The sequence below is a fragment of the Scyliorhinus canicula genome, chromosome 16 (assembly GCF_902713615.1).
Source record: "Scyliorhinus canicula chromosome 16, sScyCan1.1, whole genome shotgun sequence".
Taxonomy (NCBI): domain Eukaryota; kingdom Metazoa; phylum Chordata; class Chondrichthyes; order Carcharhiniformes; family Scyliorhinidae; genus Scyliorhinus; species Scyliorhinus canicula.
The window spans coordinates 141,165,956-141,184,578 of NC_052161.1; the positions used below are offsets into that span (position 1 = coordinate 141,165,956).

Here is an 18,623-nt window from a genome sequence, read left to right on the forward strand (position 1 = left end):
CAACTCTATGCAAATGCCAATATCGGTGTTTACTTAATCCCGGTTGCACCATAGCATGATGCAAGCACAGATAAATGAAAAATTCTGATTGAAGTGGTGACGTAGGTTTAGGTCAGTGTTTGAATCAACAGCACCAACCAGGGGCTGGTTTAGCTCACCAGGCTAAATCGCTGGCTTTTAAAGCAGACCAAGCAGGCCAGCAGCACGGTTCGATTCCCGTACCAGCCTCCCCGGACAGGCGCCGGAATGTGGCAACTAGGGGCTTTTCACAGTAACTTCATTGAAGCCTACTCGTGACAATAAGCGATTTTCATTTCATTTTTCATTTTCAATTAACTCCTAGCTTTACGTTATCCTGAACACTTTGTGAAGCTTTAAAATCAATGGAATACAACTTGCCGCAATGCCATGTACCTTCAGAGTCCAGTCATACTACACTGTCTTTAATATGTTATTTAGAAACTAATTCGCCTGGCTACAAATTTAACCGGAGCCTGAATTTTGGGGCTGCTGAATATAATCATCCAGAATGGTCAATGGAATTGCAGATACCTGGCTATTAACTACAATTGCCTCATTAACAGTATTTGTAAAAACTCTCAAAATGATAAGACCGCCTTTAAATGGATCCCAGCCATATGTTTTATAAGGTCACAGCCATTACACAATGAAATGGTAAACACACTAGTCTGCTAAGTCACCAAGGTCTTCATTATCATAGAATTTACAGTGCAGAAGGAGGCCATTCAACTAAAGTTACAGCAGCACAGATCAGAATTTAATCTTTCTCCAGACAGTGAACTTGGCAAATTAGAGATCATGGCTTCAGCAGATCCAGATTGGAGCTGTTGTATGGTGAAGCAGCTCTGCAAATCGGGAAGCCCTCAGCCTCTTTCAGCTTCGGCTGAGAATCCGAACACAGTTTTAAAAGATTGTTCTGCCTTAATAGCAACAACGGGCACTGTTTTCAGTGTGGTGTTCAAGCTCACCGACGTGCTGCTCTAATGTAGAATGGAGATAAGGCCGTGAGCAAAGTCAAAAGACATATTTCAGTTAAGTGGTTCCTGTCCGTCAGTAGATCGCAGGGTTAAAAACTCGTGACCTTATTGAACAATGGGGAACAGAACATCATTCAACTTGGATGCGACCAGTGAAAATAGCAATGCCGAAATATTTCATCCTAGAGACAGAGCCTGCGACAACACTCTGTGCCCAAGTTGAAGGGTAGATAATTGAGTGGTGTATTTACTCAGCTCTATCAGGGCAGTTTGACTGTGGAAGAAGCATCACCAGTAACTTGGCAGTTATGAAGAAACAGGCAAAAAAGGTACAGATGGTGGAACTGAATTTTTTTTTTTAAAGTTGCAGCGGCTGGTCAGAACATTGGGAACTATGAAGAACAACTGGGAAAGAGGCATATTGGGCTGGAAACGATAACCCGGTTTCTCTCTCCCCAGATGTTGCCAGACCGGCTGAACTCCCCCAGTTTATTGCAGATTACCAACATCTGGATAACTGAGAAACTCAAAATTATTGATTTAAAATTGGGTTAACTGTTGTTGAAAACTCCTGATTACACTGGGATAAGATAGCACCGGGGCAGAATGATGGGACGTGTTAATCCAATTCTTCATCCCATTTTTACAACATCAACATATGGCTCAGTCAGTTCTCATTGCCAGACGGATCACCCAATCTTGTGGCTAATTCAGACTTTCTCTACTTGCTGTTCAATATTGCATTATTGTCGATGACATTTCTACTGCTTTTAAAGATCATTTGCCGTGCCATGAGAGGTTATAATTAAATAAATAATACATTGACCTAGTGGCCGAGCTGGTTTAAGTAAATGGAATAGAAAGATCCCAGAATTGATCCACTGTCTGTCTGTAGAACTTCTTTTTTTAAAACTCTTTCACGCATGTGGGCGTCACTGACTAGGCCAATATTTATTGCCCATCCCCAATCAGAATCATAGAATCCTGACAGTGCACGAGATGGCCATTGGGCCCATCGAGTCTGCAACGACCCTTTGAATGATCACTTTACCCATGTCAGCATCCCCACCCACACCCTGCCCTCCCATATCCCAATAACCCATAACCCAACCTGCATATCCCTGGACACTATGGGGTAATTTAGCATGGCCAATCCACCTAACCTGCACATCTTTGGACTGTGGGAGGAAACCGGAGCACCCAGAGGAAACCCACGCACACACGGGGAGAACGTACAGACTCCACACAGACAGTGACCCAAGGCCAGAATCAAACCCAGGTCCCTGGTGCTATGAGGCAGCAATGCCAACCACTGCCACCCATAGACAGGACATACCTGGGAAATGTTTCACGTTGCCAGGTAGATGCCAGTGTTGTAGCTGTACTGGACCAGCTTGGCTAGGTCCGGGGAAAGTTCCGGAGTACAAGTCTTCAGTACTATTGCTGGAATGATGTCAGGGCCCATAGCCTTTGCAGAATCCAGTGCCTTCAGCTGTTCCTTGGTATCACGTGGAGTGAATCAAACTGACATTGGGGATCTGAGGAGGCGGCAGAGATAGGTCATCCACTTGGCGCTTTTGGCTGAAGATTGTTGCAAATGCTTCTGTCTTTTATTTTGCACTGGTGCGCTGGGCTCCCTGTCATTAAGGATGTGGAGCCTCCTCCTCCAATTGTCCACTACCATTCACAACTTAATGCGACAGAGCTTAGATCTGACCCTTTGATTATGGGATCACTTGGTTGTCTATCCCATGCTGCATCTGATGTTTGGCATTTAAGTAGTCTAGTGTTGTAGCTTCACTAGGCTGACACCTCACCTGGTGCTGTTCCAGACATGCTCTCCTGCAGTCTTCATTCAGGCCACGAGGTTACAGAGTACGGTTGTGCTGCTGCGGATGGCCCACAGCACCTCATGGATGCCCAGTTTTGAGTTGTTCTGTTCAAAATCTAGCCAATTTAGTGCCGTGGTCGTGCCACACAACACAATGTGAAGATGAGACTTCATCTACACCAGGACAGAGGGATATGCAGCAGGCAGATTGGTGAGCATGAGGTTTTTCCATGTTGCTGATTCCCTCACCACCTGCCCTTGACCCAGTCTAGCAGTTATGTCCTTTAGGACTCAGTCAGCTCAGGAAGCAGTGGTGTTACTAAGTCATGGCGGACACTGAAAATCTCCACTTTGCTACCCTTCCTCAAAGTGGTGTTCAGCATGGTACAGCACTGTTTCATCAGCTGAGAGAGGGTTATGGGCAGTAGTTGGTAACCAGCCCAGGTTTGATTTGATGCCATGAGCCTTCATGGAGTCGAGTCAATGTTGAGGATTCCCAGCGCAATTCCCTCCTGAAGGAATACCGCTGTGTCACCAGCTCTGGTGGATATTTTAGTGTCTAAGACATTGACACTCATGGAATTCTATCTGAAGGATGTACAGTCTTTTGCTTGACTAGTCACTGAGACAGTGCTCCCTATTTAGTAAGGAGCAGACTACAGGTTCCACACAGCAAATCATTTGTCTAAGTCAATGTTGGGTGGTCCATCTGGATACTTCCTTTGTTAAGTCTTTGTAACAGTTTGGCTTGTTAGGTCATTTCAGAGGAAGAGTGAACAACATTGCTGTGGGTCTGGAGTGGGCCAGACCGGGTAAGGACGGCAGATTTCCTTCCCTAACAGACATTAGTGAACCAGATGGGTTTTTACACCAATCGACAACGATTCCATGGTCACTATATTCCAGATTTATTAACTGAATTTAGATGCCACCAGCTGCTGTGGTGGGATTTGAACCCATGCCCCCAGAGCAGTAGCCTGGGGCCTGTGAATCACTAGTCCAGTGACATTACCCCATGCCACCACCTCCCCTCCAGAGCTGGCCTCAATGCTCCAGGACTATGGTAAAGTCAGGCAAAGTCACCCTGACGTTGCAGATCCCCGTGTGCCAACACACATCATAAAATCACAAACAAATCAGGCTGCGATGTTCCGATACATTCTGCTCCAAGAGGTCAGATGCAATCGTTTTTAAAGGTTCATAAGAAACAAGTTTTAACACCACCACCTTGATATGTACTGCTGGAGAACCTGATCTACAATAAAAGATAGCCAATTAAACCATTTATGAAAATATGCTCAACATACGAGTGAAACGTAATGTGGGTTATTTCTATGTTCACACAAGAGGCAGAAAATGGAAACTTGTTTTAACATTTCATCCAAAAGACAGTATATCTGACAGTGCAGCACTCCCTCAGCACTGACCCTCTGACAGTGCGGCACTCCCTCAGTACTGACCCTCTGACAGTGTGGCACTCCCTCAGTACTGACCCTCTGACAGTGCGGCACTCCCTCAGTACTGACCCTCTGACAGTGCGGCACTCCCTCAGTACTGACCCTCTGACAGTGCGGCACTCCCTCAGTACTGACCCTCTGACAGTGCAGCCTCAGTACTGACCCTCTGACAGTGCGGCACTCCCTCAGTACTGACCCTCTGACAGTGCAGTACTCCCTCAGTACTGACCCTCTGACAGTGTGGCACTCCCTCAGTACTGACCCTCTGACAGTGCGGCACTCCCTCAGTCCTGACCCTCTGACAGTGCGGCACTCCCTCAGTACTGACCCTCTGACAGTGCAGCGCTCCCTCAGTACTGACCCTCTGACAGTGCAGCACTCCCTCAGTACTGACCCTCTGACAGTGCAGCACTCCCTCAGTACTGACCCTCTGACAGTGCAGCACTCCCTTGGAACTGCACCGGAGGGCCGGCGTGAACTTTTGAACTTAAATCTCGGGAATGGGATTTGAACAACTTTCTGAGCCAGAGGCAGGAGTGTAACTCACTGAGCCATGACCACGTAAGCATGGAATTCAAACGTCCCTGGTTAATGGGCACAATTTGACAGTTTCCAGATATTGTAGTCAGATTACAATTGGGATTTATAGCCTTGAAATTTTGAACCATGAATCAAACTGAAGATATGCAATAAAAGGACTGTGGTTTGTGGATTTTGATTTAACTGACGTGTAACTGAACTCATTGCAACCTTTTTGAAAAACAAATGTACAAGTTGAGCTCTGATTATTGTCATGGACAGTCCAATCTTAGCCAGGGCCGAGAAGAAATTAGCTTTGCTGGACAACCTTGCTCGCATTCTGCCAAGAGTTTGCTTTTTAAAAAATACTTACGTGATTCAACTCCTAGTATATGTATTGTCAGGTTTAAAACAATAGTTATTCTAATTAATTAATTGTGTATAATTATTATATTAAAACAATTGTTATTGTGGTTTTGAAATGAAAATGAAATGAAAATCGCTTATTGTCACGAGTAAGCTTCAAATGAAGTTACTGTGAAAAGCCCCTAGTCGCCACATTCCGGCGCCTGTTCGGGGAGGCTGTTACAGGAATCGAACCGTGCTGCTGGCCTGCTTTCAAAGCCAGTGACTTAGCCCTGTGCTAAACAACCCCTGCTTTAAATGCAAGTTCCTTCTAAAAACAAACAGGGACTAGGTTACACAGAGTCCGATCCAGCACACCTCCAAAGGGTGAATTAATTACATACTTTATATTTCTCTTTATATCTTTCCCCATTTTACTTTCATTATTCTGCTTGAATCAAAACAAAACAATTCTGCATTGCTTGTGCGATGGTGTAGATAATTCAGGGAGGCCGGGTTGCTGTGGCAGCATGAACTCACCTCCTCCAGCTTCATCGATCTTAGAATTTAGAACAGTACAGCACAGAACAGGCCCTTCGGCCCTCAATGTTGTGCTGAGCAATGATCACCCTACTCAAACTCACGTATCCACCCTATACCCGTAACCCAACAATACTCCCCCTTAACCTTACTTATTAGAACACTACGGGCAATTTAGCATGGCCAATCCACCTAACCCGCACATCTTTGGACTGTGGGAGGAAACCGGAGCACCCGGAGGAAACCCACGCACACACGGGGAGGACGTGCAGACTCCGCACAGACAGTGACCCAGCCGGGAACCGAACCTGGGACCCTGGAGCTGTGAAGCATTGATGCTAACCACTATGCTACCGTGCTGCCCCAATGTGTCGCTCTCAAAGCCCTCGTTAAATTATGGCTGGCTTTTAAAGCAGACCAAGGCAGGCCAGCAGCACGGTTCAATTCCCTTATCAGCCTCCCTGAACAGACGCCGAAATATGGTGACTAGGGGCTTTTCACAGTAACTTGATTGAAGCCTACTTGTGACAATAAGCGATTTTCAAATTCAAGCCGGTTAGTTCCATTACGTTATCACGTAATGCCTTCTGCCTAATCACACTACGTCTTCCTTCCAGCGTCATCTTGTCTGAACCATTGCTTCAGCCTACAGGTTCAAAGGAATTCACCTTCCGCCTGTTCATCACCAATAACAACCCCTGTTGGTGAAGGCAAGGTTACTCGATGGGCAGAAGGTGAATAGAGGAGGAAATTTCATAGAAGGTAAGTGGGGAGCAGTTAGAAAAGTTACTTTTGGGGCAGCACGGTGGCACAGTGGTTAGCATTGCTGCCTACGGCGCTGAGGACCCGGGTTTGAATCCCGGCCCTGGGTCACTGTCCGTGAGGAGTTTGCACGTTCTCCCCGTGTCTGCGTGGGTTTCACCCCCACAACCCAAAGATGCGCAGGATAGGTAGATTGGCCATTCTAAATTGCCCCTTAATTGGAAAAAATAATTGGGTACTCTAAATTTATAAAAAAAAAAAAAAAAGAAAAGTTACTTTTGAGTTGAATGCGAATATGGTCTGGTTGGAAATAAAGGGAAAAGTTCAAAAATGCATCATAAGCTATTTATTTGAAAACTGCAAATTACAGCAAACTATTTCCATGTTTTAATAATCCTGCATGAAACAAATTCTTGAACTGCCCGTCCGTATCCATTACGGTTCCCAGTCCATCGCCTTTACACAGGAATTCACCATGGACTATAAATACTCTTATTATTTAGACTTAACATTTTACAAAATGTTCAAAATTTCCATTAGATTATCTTGTTCTAGTGCAAAGCCCCAATTATTTAGTCTTTTGTTGCAAATACAAATCCTCGTTGCGGATACTGTTTGAGTGAACTGGTAATGGACTCGCACTGTGTCCTTTCTGGAAGGGGCTACCCAGATTTGTCCAATGTACGTCCCAAATATCATTGCTTTCCTAAACTATTCGATACCCCTCTGTGAAAAATCCAGAGTGCCTTCTGTCTCCGAGCTTTATCTGTCAGCACTGCCAACATTAAAGGCCTCATTATCTGCACTCTTACATCTCCCTGCTTCTCTCTGCTAAATGTACAAGATTGTGATGTTTACAGCACATGAAAGGCTATTTCTTTACTCAGAGAGTAGTAGGGGTATGGAACGCCCTGCCTGCAACAGTAGTAGACTCGCCAACTTTAAGGGCATTTAAGTGGTCACTGGATAGACAGATGGATGAAAATGGAATAGTGTAGGTCAGATAGGCTTCAGATGGTTTCACAGGTCGGCGCAACATCGAGGGCCGAAGGGCCCGTACTGCGCTGTAATGTTCTATGTTCTATATTTGACCCAACTGGTCCATGCTAATATTTGGATTCCACATATACCTGCTTCCATTCTAATGACTTCTTCCCATCCTGTCCATATCTTTGCATCCTCATCTTTCTCACATACACATCCAGCCTCCCATAAATGTTTCTGATCACCCATTCCACCTGGCAGTGTCTTCTACCTTCTCACCCCTATGCCAATAAATCACTCCCAAATTCATTATTTCATCTGTTAAGTGGCTATTTCGCATTTACACTCCATTGTTCAGAACTCACCCACAATTGAAACCAGTTTCTCCACATTCACCTTACTGAACCCAATTCATAATTTTAAAGCCACCTATTGTTTTTTTAAAAAATGTATTCATGATGTGTGAGCATCGCTGGCTCGGTCAGCATTTGCTGCAACTCTATAATAGCCCTTGAGAAGGGGTTGGTGAACCTGTTTGTGCACGTTCTCAGACTTTTCTATCTCCCACCTGATGGAACAAGTTGGAAGAGTGAATAAGCCGGGTGGGAGGCATGCTGCATTGTGGGATAGGTACACCAACCGTGCTGTTAGGAAGCTCCATCATTTTGACCCAGCAATGGTGAAGGGGCAATGAGGTATCAGGTCTCCTCTTATCTCTGGAAAAGTGCCCCAGCCTTAATCCTCCTGTTCACTGCATCCTCTCAATTCTTGGGAATCTCTTATGTACTTCCACCAGAGCTTCAATATCCTTTTCGTCATATACAAACAGAGGAAATAGGAGTAGGAGGAGGCCATTCAGCCCTTCAAGTACGCTCCACCATTCAGTATGATCATGGCTGATCATCCAATTCAATAGCCTAATCCCACCTTCTCCCCATATCGTTTGATCCCCTTCACCCCAAGTGCCAAATCTAACTGCTTCTTGAAAACATACAATGTTTTGGCCTCAACTACTTCCTGTGGTAACAAATTCCACAGGCTCACCACTCCCTGGGTGAAGAAATTTCCCCCCATCTCGGTCCCAGTCTATCCCATATCCTCAGGACGTGACGCCTTGTTGTGGACACCCCCAGCATTGGGAACGTCCGTCCTGCATCTACCCTGTCTAGTCCCGCGAGAATTGTATACTTTTCTGTGAGGTCCCCCGGTCTCTTCCCCCCCCCCCCTGCACTTCCTCCAGAGCAAGAACATCCTTCCTCAGATAAGGAGACAACTGCCCAGAGTATTCCAGATGTGGCCTCACCAAGGCCCTGTATAATTGCAGCAAGACATGAACAACAGAACTGCATGAAGTGCTGCAAGTGTGGTCCACCCAACATTCTGCACTAGACCGAGCGACATTCACCCTAAAGTGCTGGCACAGATGAATAGCGTTGGCCCGAGGATGACTGATGGTTTTTATTCTGCTATCTGATTCTTTCTTTAGTCCTCTCTCCTTTTCCCACAACCTTCCTGTCCGGTTGTTCCCAGACACTCCAGTGAAGACATCCCATGTATCAACTCGGTCCCGGTCAACTTGACGTCTCACTTGCAGATATCCTTGTATCATAGAATTTACAGTGCAGGAGGCGGCCATTTGGCCCTTCGAGTCTGCACCAGCCCTTGACACCCCATGTAAGCCCACACATCCCTATCACCATAACCCAGTAACCCCACAGCACCTTTTTGGGCACGAAGGGCAATTTATCATGGCCAATCCACCCAATATCACATCTTTGGACTGTGGGAGGAAACCGGAGCACCCGGAGGAAACCCACGCAGACACGGGGAGAACGTGCAGACTCCGCACAGACAGTGACCCAAGCCAGGAATCGAACCTGGGACCCTGGAGCTGTGAAGCAACTGTGCTAACCACTATGCTACCGTGTCATATCACAGACATGGACATCCCGTTGGTCTTGTGCCGATTGCAAATCGTCCATACAGCATATCTTCTGGAATGCACCATCATCTATCAGCATGATCCAGTCAAATGCCTTCAGAGAGCAAAGATGCGAATGAACCTCATATTTCACAACACTGAATTTCATTTGTCATTTATCTGCCTATTTATGAGCTATATTGTCCATGCCCCCAACACCCCAAAACTTAATGTTATTGGAAAATTTGGCGCTTTACCTGCGATTTCTGAACCCAAATTATTTGTGTATGTCATGAATAACAAGGATCGCATCACCGATCTTTCCATTCTCTGCCAGCGAGAAACCTTTCCTCAATTCTTACCCTCCGCTTTCCTTGTGTTGTGAAGCCCGGGACACCACAAGCTCTGACCTTTATTACAAATATCTGATGTGGCACCCTTTATTAATAGCCTTCCTCAAGGACATGTATATCAGATCTGTTGCACTGCCCTTAACTCGGGGTTATTTCTCCACCGAATTCTAGTGGTTCGATTGAATGTGACCTTCAGATACACGCCGACTATTTTTTGTTACATCTTCTGTTTCTGGATGTTCTGTTAACTGAGGTTTTAGCAAACATTCTGGTATCTTTCCTGCCATTGGCCTTCGGGTGACTGGTCTATAGATCCCTGGAATAGTTCCAGCTCCCTTTCGTCAGACTCACCAGTCTTTCTGAACTATTTCATTTCTCTGTTCAATTTTTAGATATGGATGTTAGCGACTCGGAAATCTTCCACCCAGTTTCTTTGAGCTTCATCCATTCAGATCCGGTTTTGTCCTCAGGTCTGTTTAGTTTCTCCTTCCTTTCCATTCTAACTGCTGCAATGTTCCTCTTGGCTGTTCCCCTGTTGCCATTTGCTCTCTGGTAGTCTCATCAGTCAAAACTAAGGCAAAGTAACTATCCATTATCCCGGACATTTTTACATATCCTTCCTTCCACTGCTTTTTCCTCTTAAACTCTGCATGGAATTTCACTGATCCACACTGAAGAATCCAATCTCATAGGATGCGATTTTGTCATAATTCCGTCTCTAGGTGGATGGGAAAATAAGGTGAGGTGATTGTTATTCAACAAAATGGGACTTCAGCAGTTAAAACCAATTTCATCGTTAAAATATCTGCAAAATAATTGCAGCAAGCAGCAAATTCAGAGCAGAATGCGCAATATTGATCTGCTTCCACAGTGATTTAACACTGCAGGTACAAACCTCAAAATAAACTCGTCTGATCTGCCACGGCAGATCAGACCAGAGACCAGAGTGCAAGAGTCAAGGCCGATCGACCTTCCAGTGCACTTTGTAGCAGCTACCACTTTGTGGCAAGGGCCAGCATTGGGCAGCACGGTAGCACAGTGGTTAGCACTGTTGCTTCACAGCGCCAGGGTCCCAGGCTCAATTCCCGGCTTGGGTCACTGTCTGTGCGGAGTCTGCACGTTCTCCCAGTGTCTGCGTGGGTTTCCTCCGGGAGCTCCGGTTTCCTCCGACAATTCTCTAAAGACGTGCTGTTAGGTGAATTGGACATTCTGAATTCTCCCTCTGTGTACCCGAACAGGCGCCGGAATGTGGCGACTAGGGGCTTTTCACAGTAACTTCATTGCTGTGTTAATGTAAGCCTACATGTGACAATAAAGATTATATTTATTATTATTATTTGGATGTTCCATCTGCTCTCTCAGATGGATGTAAACAATCCTATGACTATTTCAGAGAAGAGCCAAGGATGTTTTCTGCTGTGTCGTGGCCAACATTCACCCCCAAAATCAACATCACAAAAACAGACGATTCAGCCATCATCACATTGCTGTTTGTGAGATATTGATGTGCACAATTCAGTCGCATTCCCTGGAACACACGTTACACTTCAAATGTACATCATTGGTTGCCATGTCGTTTGGAATGCCCTGTGATTCTTTAGATATGTAATTTTAAAAAAATCTTGGGATCTTGATGTCATTGGTTTAACTAACTGAATTCTCGCTGCTACTGAACGCTGCAAAGGTTTGCCCACTCGGTGCAGATTCAGGAAATGTAACATTGTAAAGGTGCCGGCAGTAGCTTCGAGCTCCCTCAGCAGCCAGCACTGGGTTACTTCATTCATTTCTTTTGCAGAGATCGCTGGGAGACTTTAGCTTCAGCAAGGACTGGACTTGATCAACCTTAATTCACCAGGTGTGGAGTTTAAAGAAAAGCAAAAACGTAAAAAAATGGGGGGGGGGACCCTGCATTTATATAGCACCTATACATCCAAAGGATATTCTAATGCATTTCACAGCAAAAGGATTATTTTGATCTATAACTACTGTTATAACTTATGGGAATATGCGGGTATCAGCCATGTTCCAGAAACATCAATAGGGTAACTGGCCTGACAATCTGTTTTTATTATTTTTTAAATATAAATTTAGAGTACCCAATTATTTTTTCCAATTAAGGGGCAATTTAGCGTGGCCAATCCACCTACCCTGCACAGCTTTGGGTTGTGGGGGGTGAAACCCACGCAGACACGGGGAGAATGTGCAAACTCCACACGGACAGTGACCCAGAGCCGGGATCGAACCTGGGACCTCAGCGCCGTGAGGCAGCAATGCTAAACACTGCGCCACCTTGCTGCCCTCTGACAATCTGTTTTTAATGAGAAAGAGCGTGTCAGCCAGCACAGCACTCCGTCAGTACTGCCCTGGAGTTGGCTGCCATTAAGTGCTCAAGTCTCTGGCGCTAGAGGTGAAAGAGCCAATGAGACCAAATTATTTTCTCAAAAACAGGATTTAGTCATAGGTTTTACATTACAAACCAGTTCAAATTTAACATTATATCAAAGTGCAGGACAAATGAGTTTAATCTAATACAGCGCGTGGCTCTCTAAGATGCCTCGACAGTTCCAGCTTATGTTTACAATACTTGTCCAGGCCAAGAGGCTTTACAGGGGTTCCAGCCCCGTGTACGGTGATGGGAGGACTTTACATAGCGACCTTTCCCCATTGGGACATTGTGATGCCTGCACCAAGCTTTAGTACATTCCTCAGCACGTAGTCTCAATCTTAGAATGTGCGTTCTCAGTCATCAACAACTCGTTGCACTGCAAGACCCGTAGGTTTGGGCAGACCAAAGCGTGCCTTTCGCCGAATTGATGGTCCTCCGGTCGTAGTTGATCTTCATCAGTGTGTGCCCATGGAAACACGTCCTGCGTAACGGATGACCCTCAATAGAAACCACCACATCTCTTTCATGAGCGCAATGTGAAGGGGGAGTGAGACTCCAGGTGCCCGGATTTGATGGAAAGGAGCCCTTCTCAGCACCAGCCAAGCTGTGACTTGCTGCTTGTTTGAACGTTCTGGCAATGAGACATTCGGTCAAATAGCTGCGGCAGTCCCTTCGGCATCCACCATCTCCTTTTCTCACAGGGCTATGAGGATGTTACATGTGGAAAACTGCCTGATGCGGTCAAAGGTGCTTTTCTGCATAAACGTTGCCATGAGGGACGGTGGTCTAGCATGGTCCAATTGAATAGTGTGTTCTGCAGCAACATGGCCACGTTCACTCTTCCCAAAACCAGGGACAGGTAGGACCTCTGCACATGGTGACACTTGGTATTTCCATCCTGAGGGTGACACGCAGACTCACACGAAGGTGAGGGAAAAGTTGGGTATGTTTTCTCCCCTTTATCTGGAGGATTGCCCCTATGAACAGTCCTCAGATCCATGCGAGATAGCTCAGGTGAGAGACACACTCACACACAGACCTACATTTAAGAGTTTTGCAGTATTCGATCTTCTTCAGCCGATCCTCGATTTGTGGAAAAACACGAGACAAAAGTGGTGTCGGTGGACAAACATGTAACTGGAAATGGAGGAAGGTGGCTAGGCATTGTACGTGGCTTTCTGTTTGATGTGCGTCAACAGCAATGATAAACTCCAGGTTACAGTCCAGTTGTGACTCTGTCTGCCCAGCACAGCATGTGTAGAGCTCAAACAGTTTTACCCTGCTCTTCAAATGGTGATAACCAGCTCCCTCTCAGGGGGAGATTCTGCTGATTGTCAATGATCCTCGTTTACACCACAAGAATCCACTCTCATGTTGTTGGCAGTGGATAGAAATCCTGCACTGCGACTGGAACAAAACAGAAATGGGAGTGATGGGAGTGAGTGGGCTTATAAAGGTAAACTGCTGTGTTTCCTGTTGCATGGACAATCAGGAGTGTATCCATTTTGGGATTCCCAACATCTCACACAGGTCACCAACCTGAAACGTTAACTCTTTCTCTCCACAGACACTACTACCTGACCTGTTGAACTTTTCCAGTATGTTCTGCATTGGTTTAACCATCAAGAACATCAGTACCGAGCCCACAGGCTCCAGCTGAGAAATTCTTAGCATTAGATATAAAGGAGGCCATTCCACCCATTGTCTCTATGCAGGCCCACTGAGTCCCATTCCCCTCCTCGCCCCCTCCCAGACCTGCAGCTGCATTTCCCTCAAGTGCCCATTCGATTTCCTTTTCAAATCATTGATCGTTTCCACTTCCCCTGCTCTTACCAGCAGCAGGCTGTGGTCATCACCGCTCGCTGCACGAAAACACTTCTTCTTCACAACCATATACACAACAACCACTGCAGTTCCTTCTCTGTTACTTCAGCAAAAATCTCCCCTGGATTTGGCAAGCATTGATCTCCCATTTACAAATCCGTGCTGTCTCTCCTTAATAAACTCAAATCTCTGTGATCTGTTCATTTTTATCCCAATTATTGATTCTAAAATCTCATCCACCATTGATTTAAAAAAAAAAATTCACAGTCCCCAATTCTTTTTTTTCCCCAATTAAGGGGCAATTTAGCACGGCCAATCCACCTACCCTGCATATCTTTTTTGGGTTGTGGGGGCGAAACCCACGCAAACACGGGGAGAATGTGCAAACTCCACACGGACAGTGACCCAGAGCCGGGATCGAACCTGGGACCTCAGCGCCGTGAGGCAGTAGGGTTAACCCACTGTGCCACCGTGCTGCCCTTTTGGGTTCTCTTTAACATAATTCCCATTCTACCACATTCTCATTCTTTTATCAGTCTTATTTTACTCTTCACTTCCGGTCTGAATTGGTTTGGCCGAGATCTCACGAAGAATTCACCTGGCAAGCATCATTTTGCTTGATTCCATATCTCTGCCTCACTTGTTGTCCGAGCCCTGGTTTAGTTCTCTTTCCCGTTCCCTCTTGTTGGGAATGTACCTAACCTGCATCTGAAGCACCACTTCCTTATAACTCCCCCACCGTTTGGTTATATTTTCTCTCAATTAGCTTTGGTACCACTTTATCCTGGCTTAATCTCCCTCCCCCGCCCCCATCCCACTGAAGTTAGCCCTCTTCCAATTAAGAAGCTTTTTTCCTCAGGTTGAAGTCAGTTGACATTATAATCTCTGTTCCAGAGCAGGTTTTGCTTTTTCAATCAATTTCTGAACCCATTCTCTGGTAGCCAGTTCTCACACACCTGCTAGCATTTCAGGAAGTCAGCAGTAACACAGACAATCCCTTTTGTATAACAACCTCCTAAATCGCACAGTGTCTTAAACTACAGCAAGATCATTTATAATAGAATAAATTACAAAGACACTTACCATTTCCAGGAATTGCCATTTTGTGTTGGACTGTTAATATTTGCAATACAATGTACGATTCTCATGATCTCTCTCGCCTGCTTGCTTCAAGATTAGGTGATATTGTAATCTCCAGTAAAAACTACAGTGCACAGCCTAAAGCAACATCCTTCAATCACCCATCTGGCAATAAAACAGTCTCCACCGTAGCTCTTATTGTGCGGCAGGAATGCCCACAAAATACGAGGATCAGAAATTACGTTAAAAATTTAAACCACTCGGCAGAGGAGGTGGAGCTAATGCCTTCAGACGGGTGCTACCACAGTGAGACTAACAACAAGATAGCCTCGACCAGAGGCTGTGATTACACATTACACAAAGGAAGCAGGAAATATCCAAGCCAAACTCTTGCAGTAAAGCAGCTGCTGAATGGTCTGTGAGTGGCAGCACCACATCACAGCAAACCCACACAGAACCTGCTCGAGACTAAAGCAGCATTTTACCTGTCAGTAAAATGCCACTAGAGTAACATGTTGAGGGACTGTTGCAGCATTCTGTAAAATCTAAACCAACCAAACAGAAAATCAATCCAGGGTCCCGGGTTCGATTCCCGGCTTGCGTCACTGTCTGTGAGGAGTCTGCACGTTCTCCCCGTGTCTGCGTGGGTTTCCTCCGGGTGCTCCGGTTTCCTCCGGGTGCTCTGGTTTCCTCCGGGTGCTCCGGTTTCCTCCGGGTGCTCCGGTTTGCTTCGGGTGCTCCGGTTTCCTCCGGGTGCTCCGGTTTCCTCTGGGTGCTCCGGTTTCCTCCCTCTGTGCACCCAAACAGGCGCCGGAATTTGGCGACTAGGGGCTTTTCACAGTAACTTCATTGCAGTGTTAATGTCAGCCTACTTATGACAATAAAGATTATTATTAGTAGTAGTACTCTGGTTTCAGCATTGGCCCACTGAATCTCAATAAACCTCCAGCAGAAAATAAACATCCCCCAAATGGTTGCGGATGTGCCAAGTAACAGAGACATCACCCTACCAGAAGGAGAAATCAGTTCTGTAACAGGATTGTTATTTCCCTGTTTTACTGGTGTTCCATTTTGAAGTATACAAGACCGGTTCAGACCAATATTCTCATTTCCCCATTTGACTGTTTTTCAATCTGGGTTCCTCGATGGTATGAGCATGGTTGACCAGAGTAATAATTCCTCCTTCACTGATCCCTTCCAATTTTGAGATGGTGAATTGTTGAAAGTAACTTAAAATTCTGTATCAGATGTGTTCTGTACTTCGTAATCAAATAATTCAATAGATTCTGGACGTGTGTTAACAGTCATAATCCTGAGTATTGCTTATTGGTCTAGCTACAGTTAAGACTTTTGTTGGGTGACGGTTCTACAGGATGTGGAGCTAAAGATACAGATCGGCCATGACCTAACGGAGTGCTAGGAGAGGCTTGGGAGCGGAGTGGCCTCCTCCTGCTTCTATTTAAGGCGACTACCTGTGTTGCATCTCTATCCAAGGGCCATGTTGATGAGAAAGTGGCTCTCCAGATGCTCAACAATGATGAATGGAAAAGAATCAAAGTTAAAATTAGGCTCTGGCCACAGATACGACAGTGTCAATCTTTACACCCAACCCTCAACTGGCTGAAAAACTACCCCTCCCACGGCAGGTTCAAAAAATGCATCTTTTTAAACTGGTTCCACTCCTGAAATGGAGACACATCAGAGGGGAATAATTTTGCATGGTGGCACAGTTGTTAACGCTGTTGCTTCACAGCACATGGGTCCCAGGTTCGATTCCGGCCTGGGTCACCGTCTGTGCGGAGCCTGCACGTTCTCCCTGTGTCTGTGTGGGTTTCCTCCGGGAGCTCCGGTTTCCTCCCACAGTCCCGAAAGACGTGCTGTCAGATGAATTGGACATTCTGAATTCAACCTGTGTACCCGAACAGGCGCCGGAATGTGGCGACTAGGGGACTTTCACAGTAACTTCATTGCAGTGTTAATGTAAGCCTACTTGTGACAATAATAAAGATTATTATAATAAAGTTACCCTGCTGTTTCAGTAGCTGTAACACATTTCACATTCTAAAACTGAGAGTCACTGTAAACCTATCAAACCGGAGGTTGATGGAGAGTTTCCATTCACCCATTAAGTGCACAGACCAAAGTAAATTCAATTTGAAAGTTGGTGGACAATACAATAGCTTTGTCTAATCGAGACAAAAAGGTAATTGATACGAAGCAAGAGATACCGGGAAATATAATACAGTGGGTGCAGTCGCATGAGGAATGCAAACATAAGAGGTTCAGACATGAATAAGAATAGTTGAAGCAGTTTTGTAGAAAAGACAGACTTTTGGAGCAATCGGTTTAAGCAGGTGGCACAGGAACTGGATGGTTTCAAAATGTGTTTCAAGGACCTTCGCCTCATCTTGTTGAAATCTACGATTCAGCAAGCAGCGGGCGTACGAGTTGACACTAAGGGGAACGGGCGTTAGAAGTACCGAAAGGAAATAGAAATGAGAGGGACAACCAATACATAATCACTCAAATCAAAATAAAATTAAGTCAGCGAATATCTGATGAAGCAGGTATAGAATCCAGCAAAGGAGGTGATCATTCGGCCCATTGCGCCTGGCTCCTGAAAAAGCTGGCTAATTAGTCTTACTCACTCTTTCCCCATTGTCTTGGGAATTTCTCTTTGTACGTATTTGTCCACTTACCTTTTGAAAGTCACTGTTGACTCAGCTAGCACCACCCTTTCAGGAAGCATTATCCACACCATAACTGATGGCGTAAAAGTAAAATGCTCATCACCGTTGTAGCTCCTGTGTTTTCCAATGCTCCCGTCAATTTCTCCATATTTGTCAAAATCCTTCATGTCAGATGAAATCTGTAGCACCCAATTTAATACCAGGGTGATTGAAATATCATCTGTGGAATACAACCAGCCAGGGCTGTGTCTAGGTTGTAAATGGCTCTAATTTGGTATTGTTGGCAATAAAGTTACTTTGGATATTTGTATTGTTATAAAAAGAGGATAGAGTTCAGAGTGAAATACCCGAATGGTGTCTGGAAAGAAAGCAGATGCATTAGGGAGAATGCCTTTGCATTCCAGGGTATGCTCTTGTGTTAATAATTCCAGCACACTGTTGGACTAAGTATAATAATAATCTTTATTGTCACGAGTAGGCTTACATTAACACTGCAATGAAGTTACTGTGAAAAGCCCCTAGTCGCCACACTCCGGTGCCTGTTCGGGTACACCGAGGGAGAATTCACCTAACAGCACGTGTTTCAGGAATTGTCGGAGAAAACCGGAGCACCTGGAGGAAACCCACACAGAAACGGGGAGAATGTGCAGACTCCGCACAGAGTGTGACCCAAGCCGGGAATCGAACCTGGCACCCTGGCGCTGTGAAGCAAGTGCCACCCACTAGTAGAGACAGAAGCAAGGTGCAGCATACATTCTGTGGGCAGAGTGGTCTCCACATGGTGCTGTAAGAATCTATATCTATTCAGCCAGGTAGTCAGTCACTCCACTCTGTTCGTTATGAATTACAGTTTCTCGGAAAACCAGAAGCTTTCAAAGTTGAAATGTTACCCGTTGCAGAGTTAGTGCTAGCGTTAGGGTTTGAACATTCCGC

The 18,623-nt window shown here is 45.5% G+C and overlaps 1 protein-coding gene across 2 annotated transcripts in view; it reads right to left on the reverse strand.

The window, feature by feature from the left end:
• Positions 1-18,623, reverse strand: part of LOC119950974 (NAD kinase-like) — a 90,722-nt gene that overhangs the window by 20,982 nt on the left and 51,117 nt on the right. The window contains exon 1 of one of the 2 annotated variants that reach the window (XM_038774007.1): positions 15,004-15,305. The exons of the other annotated variant lie outside the window; for it this stretch is intronic. Coding sequence (XP_038629935.1) covers positions 15,004-15,068 — 65 coding nt within the window. The 5' untranslated portion in view covers positions 15,069-15,305. Of the gene's footprint in view, positions 1-15,003; positions 15,306-18,623 lie in introns of those variants that run through there. 2 annotated transcript variants of the gene reach the window in all.